Raw genomic sequence first — 17,310 nt, 5'->3', positions numbered from 1 at the left:
CCCTCCTCCTCCTTTCTCCCCACTTCGCCCTTTCAAACGCTCACGCCCCTCTCGCTCCCTCTCTCCCATTCAGCTCTCGATCTCACTCTGGACTCGCTGCTCGACCTGCTCTACCCACTGAAACCATCAACAGCCCTCACTGCAATGCCTCCCGCCCCAAAATCTCCAGGGAATCAAAAGAAATCCCCAGGTGCAGGTGCTGGTCAATCTCGTCCCACTACCACCGCTGTCACTCCACCCTCGCTCAAAATTACCACCGCCACTGCTGGAGGAGGTTCGGCGTCGCGAGGACAGAAGAGGGTTAACTATCAGGAAGAAGGGGAGGAGAGTGAGATTAGGTCGAGTGAAGAGGAGGATGAGGTTTCTGAAGAGGAGGGGATCGAGGAAGAAGAAGAAGAGGAAGGTCCACCGTGAGTCTCTCTCTTTCGTGTCTTTCTCTGCTCTCGGGGGGCGAATCAGGCTGACGAGGGGGAGGAGAGTAGACGTTTGAATTGGATTCAGATTATGCAAGTACGTCCCCTCCTTCCTCCCTCCTCTCTCCTTGCCTTCTGAACGGAGACAGACTGAGACAGGGAGGAATGATGTGTAGAGGGAAGCGAATAAACGAATCAAACCTGATCAAGCTTCGACGACGAAACTGAAAAACCAAATGGAAACGATCCTCAACTCTACTATGGAAGAATCCCAAGCTCTTATCGATCAACAATCTATTCGCATGTACATCCTCTCTTCCTTCTCTTCCTGTCTCTTCTCGACTGACGAGGAAGTGATGAGATAGGAACGAATACCTCTCTGAACTCGGAATCTCGCAAGACACTACTACTCCGTATCAAGGCTCGGTCCCTCCTTCTACTTTCGAACAAGCGATCCTTACGCAACGTCAACGAGCTCAAAGAGTCTCTGATCAAATCGAGGGGTATTTGGGAACGAGACAGAAGGAGAATGAAGGGTTGATTGAGGGGATTGGGAAATCACGTTAAGCTCCCTCTCCCTTCTGATTCTTTCTTCTGCGAGTTAGAGACTGAATCCGGGAATACGAGAGCGATAACAGTGGAGAAAAGAACGAAGATGGGAGCGCAGACGAAGAAGAAATTGGGGAAAATTGGGAAAGATGTCGTCGTGGAAAGGAGGGAGATTTCAATCGTTGAGCTCGATCTACACTCTTCTGTTACCTGAGAAACGACTGATGTATGTGATGGAGATCGACAGCGTCATTTGAATGCTGGGAAGAAGGAGTTCAAACATGTCAAAGCAGCTGCGAAAATCTGAATTCTCTGAAGTTGTTTTTTCTGGCGTTTTCTTCTGGGATTGTTAGGGTTTCTGTGTCGGTTGTAGTAACTACGAAATCAGTCTCAGTGAGATTTTCGAGGATAACAGCGACTTAGCGAGAGAAACTCAGATTCCTCCCGCTCCTCTCCACTCGACTTCACCTCAACGACCTCTCACCTCCTCGTTCGCTGTCAAGATGGGTCGGCTAGCGGTGAGCTCTTGCTTCTCGACCTCAAGCCACACCCACGCGCGAGTGCTGACTTCTCGTTCTCATCATCGTTCTTGATCAAAAGGAGCAACAACGTAAACTACTCGAACAACTCATGGGACCCGGTAAGCCCCTCTTTATTCCCCTTACTGATTTCCCAGACTGTACTGATAGGAGTGAACGGACTATCAGAGGCGATGGGAGTAGTTCAAACTGATGTATCTCTCTACGATCCTAAACTGTGTCATGCGTTCGTTGCCGGTATTTGTCCTCACGATCTCTTCACCAATACCGTTCGTGTCCCTTCTCTCTCTCTGCCTCTTGTCGCGCGGGAGAAAGCTGATCGAGAGTGAGATGGGCCACGGATAGAAAATGGATCTAGGACCTTGTCCGAAGAACCATTCGACGAAATTGAAACAAGAGTATTTGGATTTGTACAAGAAAGCTACGGAAGCGGGGGATGAGAAACAAGTACATGTTTTGAACACTTTCAAGGCGAATTACGAACAAATCGTTAGTCTTCCCTCCCATCTCCTTCTCTCGTGTGGGGATAGAGAAACTGATGAGTGAGGATGAGGGTAGATTTATCATTTCATTGAAGAATGTAACCGACGAATCAGTTCAGCTCAGAGAAGGTTGGAGAAAACTCCGGAAGAGAATAATCGAACTACTGCACTCGTACGTCGTTCCCCTTCTTCATCTACCTTTGTCGAGAAGACAGGTTACTGAAGTTGTAGGGTATGAATGATGTAGATGAGGGAAGTTGGAGAAATCGAAGGAGCTTATCAAGCTGCGATGGCAGAAGTCGAACAACTCGGTTCGTCCCCTCCCCTTCCCCTCACTCCTGCCCTCATCACTGACAGCAGTTCTACGAGTCATTCAGGATCGGAAGGAAAAGTAGAAGAATCCATGACTCAACTAACGAAAGCCGAAGCCTTGAAACTCGAAAAACAAGAAAAAGAACGTGAACTCACAAACTTGACGGAAACCGCCGGAGCGTCGGGACACCAGAAATTGAGGGTTTGTGATATTTGTGGGGCGTATTTGTCAGTACTGGATTCGGATAGGAGGTTGGCAGATCATTTCGGGGGAAAAGTAAGTCTCCCTTTCCCTCTCTCTCTCACTCCTCACTCCCGGTCTCCCGATCTTGCGCGCGCGAGAGGGGAAGACGGTGACTGATGATATGGATGAGTGAATGCGAGTAGATGCATTTAGGATACCATCAATTGAGGGAAATGATGACTGAATGGAGAACTCGAGGTCCCCTTCAAACCGCTCCTTTACCACCTCCCAACTCCTCCTCCTCTGCCTCCATGAGCGCAAACGGTCATGGACCGAATGGAACGGCACCGATTGCGGCACCCGCCGTCGCGTTCCGACCGATCCCTCCGGAGAAGAAATTGAAATCGAGAGAAAAGGAGAAGGAACGAGAGCGAGAGAGAGAGGGAGGTTCGGAAACGGGTAGTACGAGTCGAAGAGGAGGAGGAGATCGAGAGAATCGAGACAGTAGGAGATCCGGAGGAGGAGGAGGACACGAGAGGGAGCGGGAAAGGGAAAGAGGAGGAGAGAGGGGTAGTAGTCGAGATCGGGAACGTGAGAGGGAGAGGGAGAGAGGGTCTCGTTCGTCGAGAGGAGAAAGGGACGATTACAGGAGTAGTCGATCGTCGAGGAAAGAAGAAGGTGCGGCTGGAGGAGATGAAAGGAGAGGGGAGGAGAGGAGATCGAGATCGACGAGGTACGATGACGATAGGAGAAGTTCAACGAGGAGAACTCATGAGGATGTGAATGGTGGTTCGGGAGATGCCGAAAGGGAAAAGAGGAGACGAGTCGATTAAAACTGAAAACTGGGAATTTGCGATTCTCTCCTTCCTTTCGAGCTGTGTTCCGTTCTGTCTCAAGTAATGTAATCTTTTCGCTTTTATCATCACTTCCGAATTACAACGTGGATTGAAGAGAGAGATACAAGAAGAAAGGAGTAAAAAGGTTGGTAAAACTGAAGAGAGTGCAAGAAACTAGTCATTAAAAGAAAAAGACGGTGTAGAAGGAACGAGGTGGTAGGGGTATAACTAGAAAGACGACAGGTGACAATCCGAGGAAGAGAGGAACGAGAGGGGTAACGAGGGGGAAAGAAAGGAAGGAGATTTATTGATAAACGGCCTCTCGAGCTCGAGGAGGGGAGAATCCAACGTGAAGGTCTTCAGCATACTGTTGTTGCTGTTGTTGTTGCTGTTGTTGTTGATGAATCGGTTGAGCGTAAGAGTAACCTCCATTGACGACTGAAGGAGATCGTTCGTTTCCTCCTCCAACTGAGATATCACCCTGTTCGTCGTATTGAATCGATTCTTCAGGTCCTTCCTCTTCCTCGATGATCGTCGAACCTTCTTCCGACTTCATCATTGGCGTCACTGACGAGGTTGAGAATCGCATTCGTTGAGCGGCGGTTTCTCCAGCGGCTTCGAGGAGAGCAGCAGAAGGTTTTCGTTTTCTCGTACTCGTTCTCGTTGATTGTTGTTGTTCCAAAGATTCGTTCGAAGTCGTCGACGACAACATCGCTCCTCCTCCTCCGGAAGCTCCTCCTCCCGACGAAACTCCTCCGCCATTGACGGCTCCTCCTCCTCCATAGTTCGTCGACGAAGGAACACTCGAAGGTTCAGAATATCTTCCAGCTTTCTCCGAACGACTCTTAACTCGATTCAACAACTGAGTCAATTCGGCATCCGTGAATCGAGTTCGGAAGATTCGAGCTTCTCCGACGGGAAGTTGAGAGGCGTGTTCGGGACAGGCGATGTGAGATCCGTCCGGAGTTACGACTTGAGAAAGGTAGCAGAGAGTTTTGCAGTATTCGCATTGGTACTCTTCTTCTTCCCGATCGTAATCTTCGGCTTGTTCTTCGGGAGCTGGATCGAGAGTTCGAACGGTTTCGCGATCGGAAAGTTCTCGTTCGACCATCGCTCGGACGTTAGGAAGTAACCTGAAACGAGAAGAAGGAGTCAGAACGCAGGCAAGGGAAGGAGATGAGAGGGAAGAAGTACCATCTCGAAGTTCTCGGATTCTTGTCGTGTTGAGCGATCGTCATGAGCAGTTCATCGTGAGAGAACACGGGGTTCTTCTTGATTTCTCGATATCGTTCGATACATTTCAATCCGATCGGGATCCAATCCGGTAGAGCGAAGTTGACCGCCTCGTTGAAGTTGAATCCGTGGTTGAATCCAGAGTGATAAGCTCGAGGGAACGTGATGATGAATTCGTTCGGTCGTTGATCGACGGCGTAGACTCGACAACCGTTCTCCTTCAAGTGACCGGGGCTCATGAGAGTGACGAGTTGGAAGAGGAGATCGGGTTGTTGGTCGAAGAGTTCGGGAGCGGCTCGTTTCATCGCGGCTTCGAGTTTTTCGTCGTCTTCTCCGGGGATACCGTACCAAGTTTTCGTGTCTCCGAGATGATGATAGTTGATCCTATGCGACGAAAGAGTCAGAAAGCTACCCTCGAACAAGAACGATCTTGTTCGAGAAGAACTCACGAGTAAGTGTAATGATCTTCTTTGTGCCAAGCGAACGTTGAGAACACCATTCCGACATAAATCCAAGGGATCGTCATTCCCGAAATATCAGACTTGATGTAACGAAGGAGCGATCCACTGAGAATCGGTAAATTGTTCAAGTTCCATCCATCTCTCGAGTAAGGATCGAGTGGATGAACTTCGAGGTTCGGGAATCCTGCACCGTCCTTCGAAGAGTTGACGTCGGCACCATACTCGATTTCGACCGTTTCGTACGGGGATTCGACGAGTCGCCAAAACTCTCGTTCGAAATGATCTTCGATCGCGATTTGTTCTTCCCAAACGTCCTCCTGAGGGTTGCTTGAGGATTGTTGCTCTTTCCCTTTTCCCTTGTCGACAGGAAGAGGGTTCTTCTCTAACCACTTTCGTTTGAACGCATCGGCTCGTCGTCGGAAAGAGAAAAGGCTGTGGGTGTCTCCTTCGTCGAATCCGTAGTCGGCTCCGTTGAGCAAGAGGCATCGATCGCAGTAGAATTGAGTGTTGGGGACTTGTCGGAGAGGAGGAGAGAGGCAGTTGAGGTGGAATCCTTTGTCGCAATCGTCGCAGAGAACGATGTGGTCGGGATCTCGTTCAGATTTGCAAACCTCGCAGGCCTGTGCACGTTGACTGAGTGAGTGTATTTCGACAAGCGTAGAGAACGAGAAGGAACTCACGTCTCCAGGGGTAGTCTCCTCTTCGACAGTTGGTTTGATCTCGAGAGCTTCATTGAGTCGATCTGAAGCGGTACGAACTCGATCCGAGATTTCGACATTCGTGTTGACGGGGTTGTGTCGAGGAGGTGAAACGGGAGTAGCGAGAGATTCAGTTCCGTCGGAAGGTTTCGGAGTCGAAGTTCCATTCGTATTGAGGTTGTCGACGAAATCTTTCATCAACGGCGTCGCATTCGGATCTTGTTGAGCGACCTTGACGGGATCGGGAGGAGCCGGTCCACCGTTCAACTTGACCTTTTTCACGTACTCTTCGAATGGAACGATGATTCGGTAGTAGGCCGTTTTCAGTTGAGAGCAAACTCCCGTGTTTTGCGCAACGTTGTATCCCATCGCCTTTCCAACACTCGTCCATTGCCTCTTCTCCGTCACCTATCGACGAAAGAGTTCATCAACATGGAGATACTGGAGAGAAACAGAAAACGACTCACGGTGAAGTAACCTCCGAGAGCTCCTACTTCACGTTTCAACTTCCACAGATCGACTGGTTTTCCCGTGATCGAAGGAATGACCATTCCTGCACTTCCATGTTGACGGTGGAAGAGGTAGAGTTGTTCGAGGAAGTTGAGAGATGCACGAGCCGAAGCTTCCATCGAATTCAGTTGTTGAACTCGAGTTTTGAAGCGGAAAGTCTGTCAAAACGCGGGAAAGCGTTGAGTACTATTGATTCAAGAGTGACGTGTGAAGCTTACCTCTGAATCAATTGCGAAAGGAGGTCTCCAACCTTCGGGTGGAACGATTTTACAAATTCCGTATTGTTTCGCTTCGGGAGCGATTTTCTCGATATACTCCATCGGATCGGCGAAATCGGCAACAGAAGGATGATAGACTGGAGCTTCTTCGAGTCCCCATTTCCGAGGTTTACCACGGGGACGAGGGGGAGGATTAGGAGTTCGAGGAGTTTCGGTTCGAATCGTCGAGAAATCGAGAGGGGTCGCGCGAGGTAGTTGTAGACTTTGCCGTAACGGGTTCTTTTCGGGTCCTGGTACGTAAAATCCGTTCTCTATTCGAGAGGAGAAGGTTTAGTGAAATATCCGGAAAATAAAAAGGTCCGAGGAGGGAACGAGGGAGAGGATGAGCTATCGACGTACGGGTCATCTGAACAGGTTTCGAGTTCATACGACTGTTCGCAGATCCCGTCATCCTTCCTTTGGTACTAGAGCTTGTCGAAGTTGAACCCATTCTCCCGCCTCCCGAACTTTCCTCGGTAGGTTCCGAAGGAGCAGGTTCGACCTCATCGTCAGAAAAGACGAAATCTTGAGAACTAATGAAGCTGATCGGAGCCGGTGGAGAGTTTGACATGGTTGAAAAAGAATGAGGTGAGGAGGTCGATCTAGTGAGTTCGCAAGACCTTGCGGGACGACGAGGGACGGTTCAGATTGTCTGAGGCTGTCGTGAGATCAACTTCCGACGGTTACTCGACGCTCTGGGTATGTCGAACGAGGTGAACGAGGGAGAGAACATAACGTCTCTCTTTTTCCGTTGAAATCACTCTCGAGCTTCGCAACAAAGTTCTACAGCTCCCGGCTCTGCTGCATTGTAGCCTGTACTCCTCTGTCTTGCGCTGGAAGGCAGCCACAGCGGTCAAGGTGCTCAGCTGACGGAGATAGCTTCCTCGGCTAACTTTCACAGGCTCCTACGTCGCATCGCACCGACTAGGCGATCAAAGCGTTCCGGTGATCGTTCTCTGCAACCTTTTCTCCATTACAGACATGACCGATCTACTCTGCGAGTGCTGAGTCCTCCTCCAGCGAGTTAGCTGTCTCCCCATCCGAAACGATTCTCTCATCCGCAAACGAGGTCCGATCCCGTGCTTCTATATCGGAACTTGTTCAGCGACCTCGTCTACCTACTTATATCGTGTTCTTGTGCCTGCCGAGTGGGTCATTCGGGCAGGAGAAAGTCGAGCTTGTTGAGTTGAACTGAAAATTCGAGGGCCTATTTACGTGTCAACATGAGTAGAGACAGGGATCGGTCCGGAGAGCTTGTAAAGCTGTCAGTAATCTCTGGACCGGCTGTCGAGCTGCCTGGAAAGGGTAAAGATGCGTCGAAAAAAGAGAGGTAGGAGGAGAATCGAGTGTCGCTGCGAGGGTTGTGAGACCTCGAGGGCGGTGTCGAGGTGTCTGTAGAGATGTCGGAAGTCGCCTAGCACAGCGTGAGCGCTTTCGAGAGTCGTGGGTTGAAGGGTTGACGTCGTCAAGGTAGGAGGAAGCGGATCGAGATGGCGCGTGAATCGTTGAAGAGAGGGTTGATGTTGAGGCGACCGTGAACAGGAGCTCACTGACGATATGTGTGGTTCTGCAGTCGAAAGAGGTAAGCCGAGGAAGGGGTCCGAGGACAAAGAGGAAGAAATCAAAACTTGCCGAAGTTGACTTCTCTCTGATCGCACTCAGAGACAAACTCCGCCTACGCCGCTTCTGAAGCAGATCGACACCGCCTAGGCCGGTCGCGGCAGCTACTCCCTTGGTCCAGGATGCGTTTCCCTCGAGGTCCTTTCGTTCAACCTATCCGCCTCTTTTCTACCTCGAGCACGACATTCAACGAACCTTGGACTGGTCCAGCAAGAGGAACAAAGGTATATACATGTATGTCGGGCGGAGTCGACTCGAGTGTAGCCGCCAGACTGCTGTTGGATCGAGGTTTCGATGTCAAGGTTCGTCTCCCCCTCTCTTCCGCGTCTGTTCTCGACCTCTTTCTGAATGTTTCACATGCCTCTGACAGCCCATATTTATGAGGAACTGGGAGACCCTCGACGAGCTGAGCGGATCAGGAGGATGCGAGTGGGAACGAGACCTCGAAGACGTTCGACGTATCTGTCGCGAAAACCTCGGAGGGATCGAGCCAGAATTGATCGACCTCTCGAAGGAGTATTGGCAGCAAGTATTCGAACCCGCTCTGGAATCGTGGGAGAAAGGATTGACACCGAATCCGGACGTGACTTGCAATCAGTACGTTTTGCATTTCTCTCTTTCCATTCGTCTCTCTCGTCTGATCGGGATCTGTTTCTGACGGTATCGGTCTTCTCGTGTAGGCGCATCAAATTCAGAGCACTACCCGATCGGCTGCTCGTCCGAGACCCCTCTGCCTGGATCGCGACAGGTCATTACGCTCGTCTCTTGCCTTCCCCTCTGAACCCTTCCGAACCCGCTCTTTATCGAGCAAGTTATATCAACAAAGATCAATCTCACTACTTATCGACTTCTCCGATATCAGCCTTACAGAGAACGATGTTTCCGCTCGGAGAATTCGCTTCGAAAGACGACGTGAGGGATTTGGCCAGGAAGTGGAACATGCACACGAAAGACAAGAGGGATAGTATGGGGATTTGCTTTGTTGGGGTAAGGAAAGCGTTCAGCGGGTTCTTAGGTGGGTGCAATCTCTTCGTATTTCTACGAACGAGCTGACTCTGGGTCGTTTCGCAGACTCTTACATTCCCCCATCGCCCGGAAACATCGAAGATATCAATGGAAAAGTACTCGGGCAACATCAAGGGTTGTGGAAGTATACAGTTGGAGAAGGAGCGAGACTTTCAGGCTTACCTGAAAAGCTCTTTGTCGCTCGAAAAGACGTTGAACGAAATGTTGTCGTGGTTGTCCCCAAGAGGTCAGTTTGAATACTCATCTCGGCTTACCTCGTATTGACCTTGACATCTTTGGACAGTTCACCAATGTTGAGATGCGTCGGATTACGATCAAACGATTTCGCTTTCATCTCGTCAAGTCATCCTCCCTCCTCTATCGACACTGCGGAAGGGTTCACTTGTCAAGCGCAAGCTCGGTCGCTATCAATGGGATCTCTCTCGGACTGCATTGTCAAACGAGAGTGAGTCTGGGTCCATTTCTCGATTTCAAGTCGGCTGCTGATCCTCTCGTTCGCAAAGTAGTTCCGACGGGAGCCTCGATATCCGGTTGGATTCACCGTTGATGGGAGTCTCTCCAGGTCAGACGGTTGCTCTGTATTCAGGCAATTGGTGTCTCGGAGGAGGAACGATTCAGTCGATTCAGACTCTCGCGGACCGAATGGAAGGCGCTTGATCTCCCTTGCCCTCCGCAAACCCGTGGAAGAAGCATATAGAGTGAGGGAATCTTTGTTTCGATACAGGTAGAAAATGATAGAGAACGAGAGAGAGAGAGAGAGCGTAAGAGGATAGAAAACGAATGAATAGTTGTTGTTGTAATAGTACAAGCGATCTCTGACAGCCTTCGAGAGAAGGCCTCTGATCGTGCTTGAGTGTCGATGATAGTGTGTCTATGGTTGCGAATATCTATTCTTGCGTGACTGCGTCGATGTAGGAATGACCTGTTCTCCGGATGATGGAGCCTCGAGTTTGTTCAAGAATCGTCCCTGTACAGCGCGTTCGATATGAGTCTTCTGGAACATGCAGGATTCAGACTCATGCAGAGAGAAGCGACTGACAGAGTAAACCGTGAGTGAAAACACTTCGTCCTGCTGAGATTCCGAGCCCTCGGTACAGCTTCGTCACTCCTCCAGCGGACAGCCGTTGGAAGACGTGCCAAGGTCGCTCGTAGGGTGCATCAGCGAGAGCGTTTCGTTGCACTTTCGCTTTCACCTGTGCGTGAGGCGAACGCGTCAGCGATAACAGATCTCGTGGAGTCCAGTCAACAGGGATCACGTACGAGATCTACTGGATACACGAGAGCCCAAGAAGCGACACCAGCCCTGTGCCATACGAGCAAGGGAATCAGCACCCTGAACCAAATCGCAATTTCGAGTAATCGGAACTTACGCGGAACCGCAAGCGAAAGTAGTAACGATCGTCGGAGGGTTCCCGATCTTGTCTGCGTTCCTCTGAATCGCCAATTGCGAAGCGTCGTACATTCCGAAATAAAAACCAGTTCCCTTTTCCAATTCCGCGAAACTGTCAGCGATACGATCCTCACGACAAACTGCATGAAGGCTTACAAGAGTATCCCGAAGAGCATGCAGCCCGAAGCCGGTATACAATCCTCTCACTCCGCCTGCTCGATACAGATCCAAGAATCCTCGAATCGTCCCTCTTGGCTCGTAAGGAATCCCCTTCTTCATCGCTATTAGGTATTCCAGCTCTGTTGACCATCAGCAGTGCAGTTGCAGTTAGCTCAGGACGAGGTCGAGCTAGCGACGTTCAAAGCTTACGAAGTTTAATCTGAAACAGCAGATTGTCAGCTTCGTATCAAGGTCGAAGAGGCTGAGATAACTCACCTTTGTAAACTCAAACGCGGTAGTCCCTATACTCAGCAGTAATCCAGATGCGGCTCCTCCCGCAAACCCTGACACCGCCGTCGAGGGAACCGAATCGTTCTTAACCCAACCTCGATTCTGCAGTTTCTCCTTTGTCCCCGTATATATATTGAAGCTTATTGTTCTCACGAGAGTGATCGTAATCAGGGGTATTGTCACTATGTACGAAGAGGGGTCAGGAAGACGAAGAGAGAGGAAAAGAGTCAGTTTTCTGTTTGCGCAGTGATGGCTCTCTCTCGTTCGTTTCGAGGGATAATAACGCACCTCCTCGGAAGAATCCTCGTACACCTTCATCTGCGTACGTCCGTCTAGCACAATCGAGAACCGAAGAGTATCTCTTGACCTGGAGGCGAGATCTGTCGGATCAAAAACGTTCGAGCATCAGCTTCCACTCTCGCTTAGTCGACTTATGCGAACACGACGGCTCTTACGCTCTAGACGCGAGAACGAAGGCCAGGCAAGAAGGGAGAGAGAGCTCACTTTATCGAATCCAGAGGAAATCCCGCTACGGTTGAACAGAACGAAGCCGACAACGCCGAGATCGTGTTCCGGTTCTCAAACACCCATTCGTTCCATTCTGGCGACGGCAGCCGTTCAGCTTCGGGAGAAGATCGAGATGAAGCTGTTGATCGATCACTAGCTCCCGATTCATCTGCTTCTATCCGCGGCAAAGAGGGTGCCATGGTTCGAAGAGAAAGGTGTCGAGGTGGACAGCCGTAAGGTCGTCGTGTTGGGCGACTTCGAGGTGAGTGTTGGAGACGAAAGGCGATGACCGAAACTTGACTTTCGAAATTCGCGGCATCTCAGAGTCACCTGCAGGATCAAACTCTCGCAAAATGTCTCGGTTCCCGCATACGACTGCAGTGGTATACGAGGACAAATTTGGGTATAATAGTACAAGAAATGGTATGATCTAGAAACCAGAAACTCGTTTCTTAGTTTTCTTTTTCTCCTTTTCCTTCATCTTTCCAAACCCAATCCTCGATCCAAACGCTCCTGGAACCACTTGCGAGTTCGTACCGCCTCCGAAGAACCCTGGCTGCGAGGAAGAAGGAGGTCCGCTGACAGAAATGGTCGGTTGAGTTTGAGCGACGTTCCATTGCGAACGATCTTGAGAAGATGAAGCTGCTCCTCCTCCTCCTCCTCCTCCTCCATCTTCGGATACGACGTTGAGAGTTGGAGGTGCACCGAGAGAAGGGAAGTAAGCTTGAGAGGCGGAAGAAGGAGGTTGAGGGAACGAGGAAGGAAAGTCGAATCGAGATTGAGAGAAACTTGGGATTTGAGATTGACTGCTCGAGAACAAGTCGTCTCCAGCTCCGTTGCCTCGTTTCTTCTGACTCCTGCTGGCTTTCTTCCGCTGCGATCGAGACTGGGGTTGGCTGAATTGAGAATAAGGATCGTCCTTCTCCTTCTCGCCTTCGTACGGGTTCGTCCAGACGTAAGAGCGAGGATCGGAACCGATGTGCCATTCTGCCAAGAGTAACCTAGCTCCTCTCCCATTCAAAGTCGGTTTCTTCTTCCTGCGACGATTGAAAGAAGAAGGAACTCCTCTTCCTCCATCCGAGTCATCGTCGGAATCTTCGTCGATTCGATCAGACACGATCGGTCGAAGGTAAGAGAGGTGAAGGGGTGGAGGCTCTTCGTTTGCCGGCTGAGGTTGATTCGGAGTATCGGTCGGTTCGTCAGGTTCGATCGAGCGAGGTAGGTACATCTGAGAGCTGAGGGAAAGATCGGCGGCGACTCGATCACAAGCGAGTGAGCAAGGAGAATCCGATTCGGGGATGTTGAAGGTTTTACGAAGGGAATCTGCTCGCTCTGCGATCTGACCTTGTTGGAGAGAGAATGGGAAAGGGCTGAAGGTATGGAAGCGGGAAGAAATGGGAGCGCTAAAGGGGTTCAGAGTGGATGCAGCTGAAGTTGAAAAGGTCGAGACGAGAGATTCAAGGAGAGGGAATCGGTTCGAGAGAGAGGTGGAGAGGAGGGGAATTTCGCGAGAGGCGACGAAGGCAGAGGGTCTCGGGAGTGATTCGATCGTCGAGGGAGCTTTACTACGTCGTGGTTCCGTTTGTGCGTCTTGCATTTCCTCCTCCTCCTCGGAATCTCGATCTGAAGCGGGAGTCGGAGCGGGTTCGGCAGAGTGACCGAGATCGAAGAGTTCGAGCCTGTCAAAGAGGACGAAGGTCAGTTGAAATGGGAGAGACTAGAGACTAGAGAGAAGACAGAAGCTCACGCGGTCAGAGCGCCGACGTCGCCCTCGATTTCCCTCGCTTGCTCGACTGTCCTCTTGAGTAATCCGACTGAAGCTGCTCCATCCGTCGACCCATGAGGCTCATCTCCTACGACTTCCTCGGGGCTGATCGCTGCCTTGATAGCCCTCATATCGAGCAGAAGCGTCTCGAAATTCCTGTCGCCTTGTACCTCCTCTCCCCTTGTGACTTCTTCGCTCACTTGCTCCTCACTCTGCGGTTCATCCTCCTCCACGTTCTTCGCGAGCCCGACGTCTCTTTCGAACAACTCTCCATCCATCCCGACCTCGAACAAACTCAACTTCTTCCCCTTTCGTTTCCTCCGTTCGTCCGCTTCCGCTTCCTTCACCATTCTTCTCAGAAACCTTTTCCTCCTTTTCGCTTCCTCGCTGATCCCTTCCTCGTCCATCTCGTTGTCCTCTTGAGCACCGTCCTCCTCCTCGTCGTCGTCGTACCGAGCCGAGATCGAAAGTCCAACTCTTCTGAACCTCTTCCCTTCAACTTGAACATCGCCGGAGTAAGGAGAGGGTAAGTCGTAAGGGTCCAATAGCGATTTCGGAGCTTTAGTCGGTTCAAGTCCAGTCGTGAAAATCGAAATTTGACTATTCACTCTCGAACTGAGTGCGATTCTCTGAACTTGACTTCCCTCGGTAGCCTCCGACGATGTTGCGGACGGTAGTTCGGTCATGCTAAGAGATCGATCGATCCCTTTCCCTTCGATTCCGACCCTCTCGTGTTCCCATCTCAGAACTTCTCCTCCCGAGCCACCTTCTCCAGCCATTCGTCGATCGAGCCAGAGAATGTCCCTTGTCGTGCAGATCGTGTGAAGCCAGGGACTCGTCGAGGTTGCTGGCGATCGAGAGAGCAGAGAGGTGACTAGAGCGAGTTGAGTGACGCCGTAAGGTAGATACCTCGAGAGCGTGTCGGGTCCTAGAAGTTCGAGTTGCGACGTAGGACTCCTGAGATCGTACAAGAGGACTTGATCTTCCACTCCTACTATCGCTTCAGTTTGAAGAAGATTGTCGTTCGTTACTCCTCCTGCTCCGTATTGAACTCGAGCGAATCCACTGTACTCCCTCTCGTTCCGCTTGAATCCTTTTCGAAGTTGAAATAGTTCTCGGTTCGTGGTGGACAAACCGAAACCGAACAAATTTCCTCGAATATCGACGATCAAACCTTGTCCAGCTTGTCCGTAGCCTTGACAGATCCCTCCGAGGGAGAAGTCGGCGATAGTCGAACGAGGAATCGAGAAAGATTCGTGGGAAAGTATCGAAGGAGGTTGCGATTTCCCGGGGTCGAACGGCGTCGGTAGAGCTAGATTGATGAGGTCTAGTGACGTGAGAGATCGAGCTCCAAGTAAGAAGTTGGGGTTCATTGTCGAATCGGAGGAAGATGGGAGAGAAAGGAGTTCGAGTTGTTGAATCGGAGCATGATGAGTGAAAATCGGCCTCGGACAAGCTCGAAAGGGTCCTCCTCCTTGTCCTTCTTCTTGTTCGGTTCCTTCGATATCCATTGCGTCTTGATCCACGGCTCTCTCCTTCCCTTTACTACTCGCTTTCCGGCGAGTTGATTTGAAGATTCCCCATCCTACTGCAGTAGGTCTCTTGAACCGCTCATCTCCCATTCTCCACACTATCGCTTCTCCTCCTCCTCCTTCGGATAAAATCGATGTCGAAGCCACACAGTTCCCTCGATTCAGGTCAGACGGTTCAGCTTCAAGTGCGATTCGAGATTTCGTCGGAGGCGGATAAGCAGCGATATGAGTATTCAGTAGAATAGTAGGATGGATGGGTAAGTCAGGTAGGACTGAATAGAGGCCGGAAAGGAGATGAGCGTCGTTCGAGAAGGGGACTGGGTCTCCGATGAGGTCGAGGTATTCGGATTCGTTTTCGAGATTCACAGAAGGTTTCAGCAAGCGTCTTGCTCGTTTCCGTAGAGGTTTCAGCCGCAGATCTATAGAATCGATATTAATCAGGTTTAGCACCACAGGAGTGCGCAGAGAGGGAGAGACGGACCTTGATTTTGTGCAACCAAGTTTTCCCATTCGAATTGATCGATTTCACCTCTCTCATTCCTGACCGGTTTCAGCCTCCCTCCTCCTAAGCTTCCTCTAGATAGCTTTGGATGTTCAAACCATTGTTGAATCTGCGAGCGAGGCAAAGTCGACCATTCGTGAGAAAGTGTCGGGGAGTCGTAAGTACAGGTTCGGGAGGTCGAGATGCATGCTGAGCAGGGTAGCTGGTGGTCGCAGGTTGACGATGAAGCTAGACCTGTTGTTGAATGAGCGAGATGAGAAAAAGAAGAGATGAGAAAGAAAGCAAGAAGGAAGGGAAAGGGGAGGACTGACAGTAATGACAAGATGCAGGTCTAGACATAGATCATTCCCGCCCCTTCTGAACGCTCACTTGCTCCAATCGGGTCGCTGAAGGGAAGATGAGAGGGGAACAGAGATCGCTTCGGAAACTCGCGAGAGCTCTTTCTCTTCCAACCACCTCGATCAACCCGAAGAATGTTCAGAAATGGTCAACGATAGTACAAGTACACATTCGGATAAGGCGACCAAATTCTACGACCTACTCTCGCTCGATTCTCCTTCGGCTCCCAAAGATGATTCAACCATTCGATTATCTCAACTACGACGGGTCAGTAGCTGTTTTCGTACGGTCAGCGTGTGCTTGAAGCTGATACGTCACTCTGACGGGCAGCTGATCCTCCTCGAAGGACTACCAGATGGTCAAGAGGGGTCCGACCTTCGACCTCCCATCTGGAGGCTCCTGCTTCACCTTCATCATGTCCCTTCTCCGTCTGATCCAGCCGATCTTACACCTCTCGTACACCCTCTGCTAGATTCGGACAACTACCACAACCTCGTGTAAGTCGAGTTTCCGCCTTCTTCGTGCGAAATCTCTACTTAACCTCTCCTGCCCGCTCGACCGTATTTAGATCGCGAGAACCGAGTCCAATGTTCACCAAGATCCGCAACGACACGTTCCGTACCCTCGCAACGGATCAAGAATTTCTCGAAAAAGTCGGAGAAGACAAACTCGTTCGATGCCTTGAAGCCTTCGTCTGGCGGCAGATCGATCAAGCTCAACAACCCCATATCCCTCATCCGATCGACAGCTCAGTACCTTACGTACAGGGCTGTAACGTGTTGGCGGCTCCGTTTCTTTACGTTTTACCGTCACAAATGGAAGCTTGGGCTTGTTTCACAAGTTTCATCGAGAATCAGGCGCCGAGGTATATAAGGCCGACGCTCGTTGGGGTTCACGATGGCTTACAGGTGAGCCTATCTCGCTGTCTCCCTACTACGTCGATTCGCTTTTCAAATTCGACAGCGTGTGTTGTCCCTGCTCAATTGCTGACTCAAGCCGTCTCTCATGGTGCGTAGCTCGTCGATCAATGTCTACTCTCCCTCGACCCGACTCTCTATGCCCACTTATCCCGCTTCAACCTCTCTGCCGAACTCTACGCTTTCCCTTCGATCCTCACGTTCTGCGCGGCAACTCCCCCCTTGAAAGAAGTACTGGAGCTCTGGGACTTCTTATTGAGTTTTGGGTGTGGCCTCAACGTGCTGTGCGTTGTCGCGCAATTATGGATCATCAGGAGCGAGTTGTTGGAAAGCAAAACGTAAGCTTCCCCTCCTCTTCCTTTCCGCAAGATCGCAGTTCATCAGGATCTCACGCAACACATGCTTTCAATAGACCCATGAAGCTACTGCGAACGTTCCCACCGCTCAAATCGAAAGAGATCATCCCACTAGTGGTTCAATTCTTAGGGGATCTGAGTCCCGAATTGTATGATCAAGTCGTCAGACATCCTTGGGACGATGAGTGGAAGTCAGAAGCGTCGTCTTCGTGATGTACGGATGGGCCAGAGCTGTCGCGAGAGGGCAGAGGTGATCCGAGTTCGGTTTTGTCGGTTTTGTTTTTCGTACTTGTTTCGTTTTTCTCCCTTTTTCGTTCTCGTATTACTATGCAAATACACCTTAGTGCTTCTCGCTACTGTGCAGGCTTCAGTAGTTGAAGTAAGAGTGAACCTTCACTGGCTTCACCGCCCCATCGCCGCTCCTTCTCCTTT

The 17,310-nt window shown here is 50.7% G+C and overlaps 6 protein-coding genes across 6 annotated transcripts; 3 read left to right on the top strand and 3 right to left on the bottom strand.

Annotated features, from left to right (window-relative positions):
- Positions 1 to 144: 144 nt before the first annotated feature.
- On the top strand, positions 145 to 3,312 carry LUC7 (Luc7p; the record flags this gene model as incomplete). The annotated part of the gene is made up of 14 exons (XM_076633897.1): positions 145 to 410; positions 483 to 510; positions 590 to 717; positions 779 to 975; positions 1,052 to 1,143; positions 1,210 to 1,245; positions 1,316 to 1,480; positions 1,563 to 1,602; positions 1,670 to 1,770; positions 1,847 to 1,990; positions 2,060 to 2,155; positions 2,231 to 2,294; positions 2,361 to 2,572; positions 2,683 to 3,312. 14 exons carry the CDS (start codon positions 145 to 147, stop codon positions 3,310 to 3,312), a joined length of 2,199 nt encoding a protein of 732 aa, XP_076486152.1.
- A 307-nt stretch (positions 3,313 to 3,619) lies between these two features.
- On the bottom strand, positions 3,620 to 7,045 carry JCM6883_000674 (uncharacterized protein; the record flags this gene model as incomplete). The annotated part of the gene is made up of 7 exons (XM_076633896.1): positions 3,620 to 4,448; positions 4,510 to 4,932; positions 4,998 to 5,629; positions 5,690 to 6,115; positions 6,175 to 6,375; positions 6,436 to 6,746; positions 6,835 to 7,045. The coding sequence occupies 7 exons, from the start codon at positions 7,043 to 7,045 to the stop codon at positions 3,620 to 3,622; spliced, it is 3,033 nt and encodes a 1,010-aa protein (XP_076486151.1).
- Positions 7,046 to 8,216: 1,171 nt separating this feature from the next.
- On the top strand, positions 8,217 to 9,777 carry SLM3 (tRNA-5-taurinomethyluridine 2-sulfurtransferase; the record flags this gene model as incomplete). Its single annotated transcript, XM_076633895.1, has 6 exons — positions 8,217 to 8,396; positions 8,465 to 8,691; positions 8,775 to 9,109; positions 9,166 to 9,346; positions 9,404 to 9,565; positions 9,627 to 9,777. The coding sequence occupies 6 exons, from the start codon at positions 8,217 to 8,219 to the stop codon at positions 9,775 to 9,777; spliced, it is 1,236 nt and encodes a 411-aa protein (XP_076486150.1).
- A 230-nt stretch (positions 9,778 to 10,007) lies between these two features.
- JCM6883_000672 (uncharacterized protein) lies at positions 10,008 to 11,667 on the bottom strand (the record flags this gene model as incomplete). Its single annotated transcript, XM_076633894.1, has 9 exons — positions 10,008 to 10,087; positions 10,160 to 10,313; positions 10,381 to 10,423; positions 10,491 to 10,603; positions 10,667 to 10,809; positions 10,880 to 10,889; positions 10,946 to 11,142; positions 11,249 to 11,340; positions 11,465 to 11,667. The coding sequence occupies 9 exons, from the start codon at positions 11,665 to 11,667 to the stop codon at positions 10,008 to 10,010; spliced, it is 1,035 nt and encodes a 344-aa protein (XP_076486149.1).
- Positions 11,668 to 11,897: 230 nt separating this feature from the next.
- On the bottom strand, positions 11,898 to 15,605 carry JCM6883_000671 (uncharacterized protein; the record flags this gene model as incomplete). The annotated part of the gene is made up of 4 exons (XM_076633893.1): positions 11,898 to 13,146; positions 13,215 to 15,183; positions 15,246 to 15,500; positions 15,578 to 15,605. The coding sequence occupies 4 exons, from the start codon at positions 15,603 to 15,605 to the stop codon at positions 11,898 to 11,900; spliced, it is 3,501 nt and encodes a 1,166-aa protein (XP_076486148.1).
- Positions 15,606 to 15,749: 144 nt separating this feature from the next.
- On the top strand, positions 15,750 to 17,091 carry BUB2 (Bub2p; the record flags this gene model as incomplete). Its single annotated transcript, XM_076633892.1, has 5 exons — positions 15,750 to 15,872; positions 15,936 to 16,102; positions 16,174 to 16,513; positions 16,622 to 16,860; positions 16,935 to 17,091. The coding sequence occupies 5 exons, from the start codon at positions 15,750 to 15,752 to the stop codon at positions 17,089 to 17,091; spliced, it is 1,026 nt and encodes a 341-aa protein (XP_076486147.1).
- Between the last annotated feature and the right edge of the window lie 219 nt (positions 17,092 to 17,310).

The sequence above is a fragment of the Sporobolomyces salmoneus genome (genome assembly GCF_050403485.1).
Source record: "Sporobolomyces salmoneus JCM6883 DNA, S_salmoneus_JCM6883_v1_ctg46, whole genome shotgun sequence".
Classification (NCBI taxonomy): domain Eukaryota; kingdom Fungi; phylum Basidiomycota; class Microbotryomycetes; order Sporidiobolales; family Sporidiobolaceae; genus Sporobolomyces; species Sporobolomyces salmoneus.
Note: the sequence above shows the minus strand (reverse complement) of the source record. Positions and strands in the feature narration are given on the sequence as shown.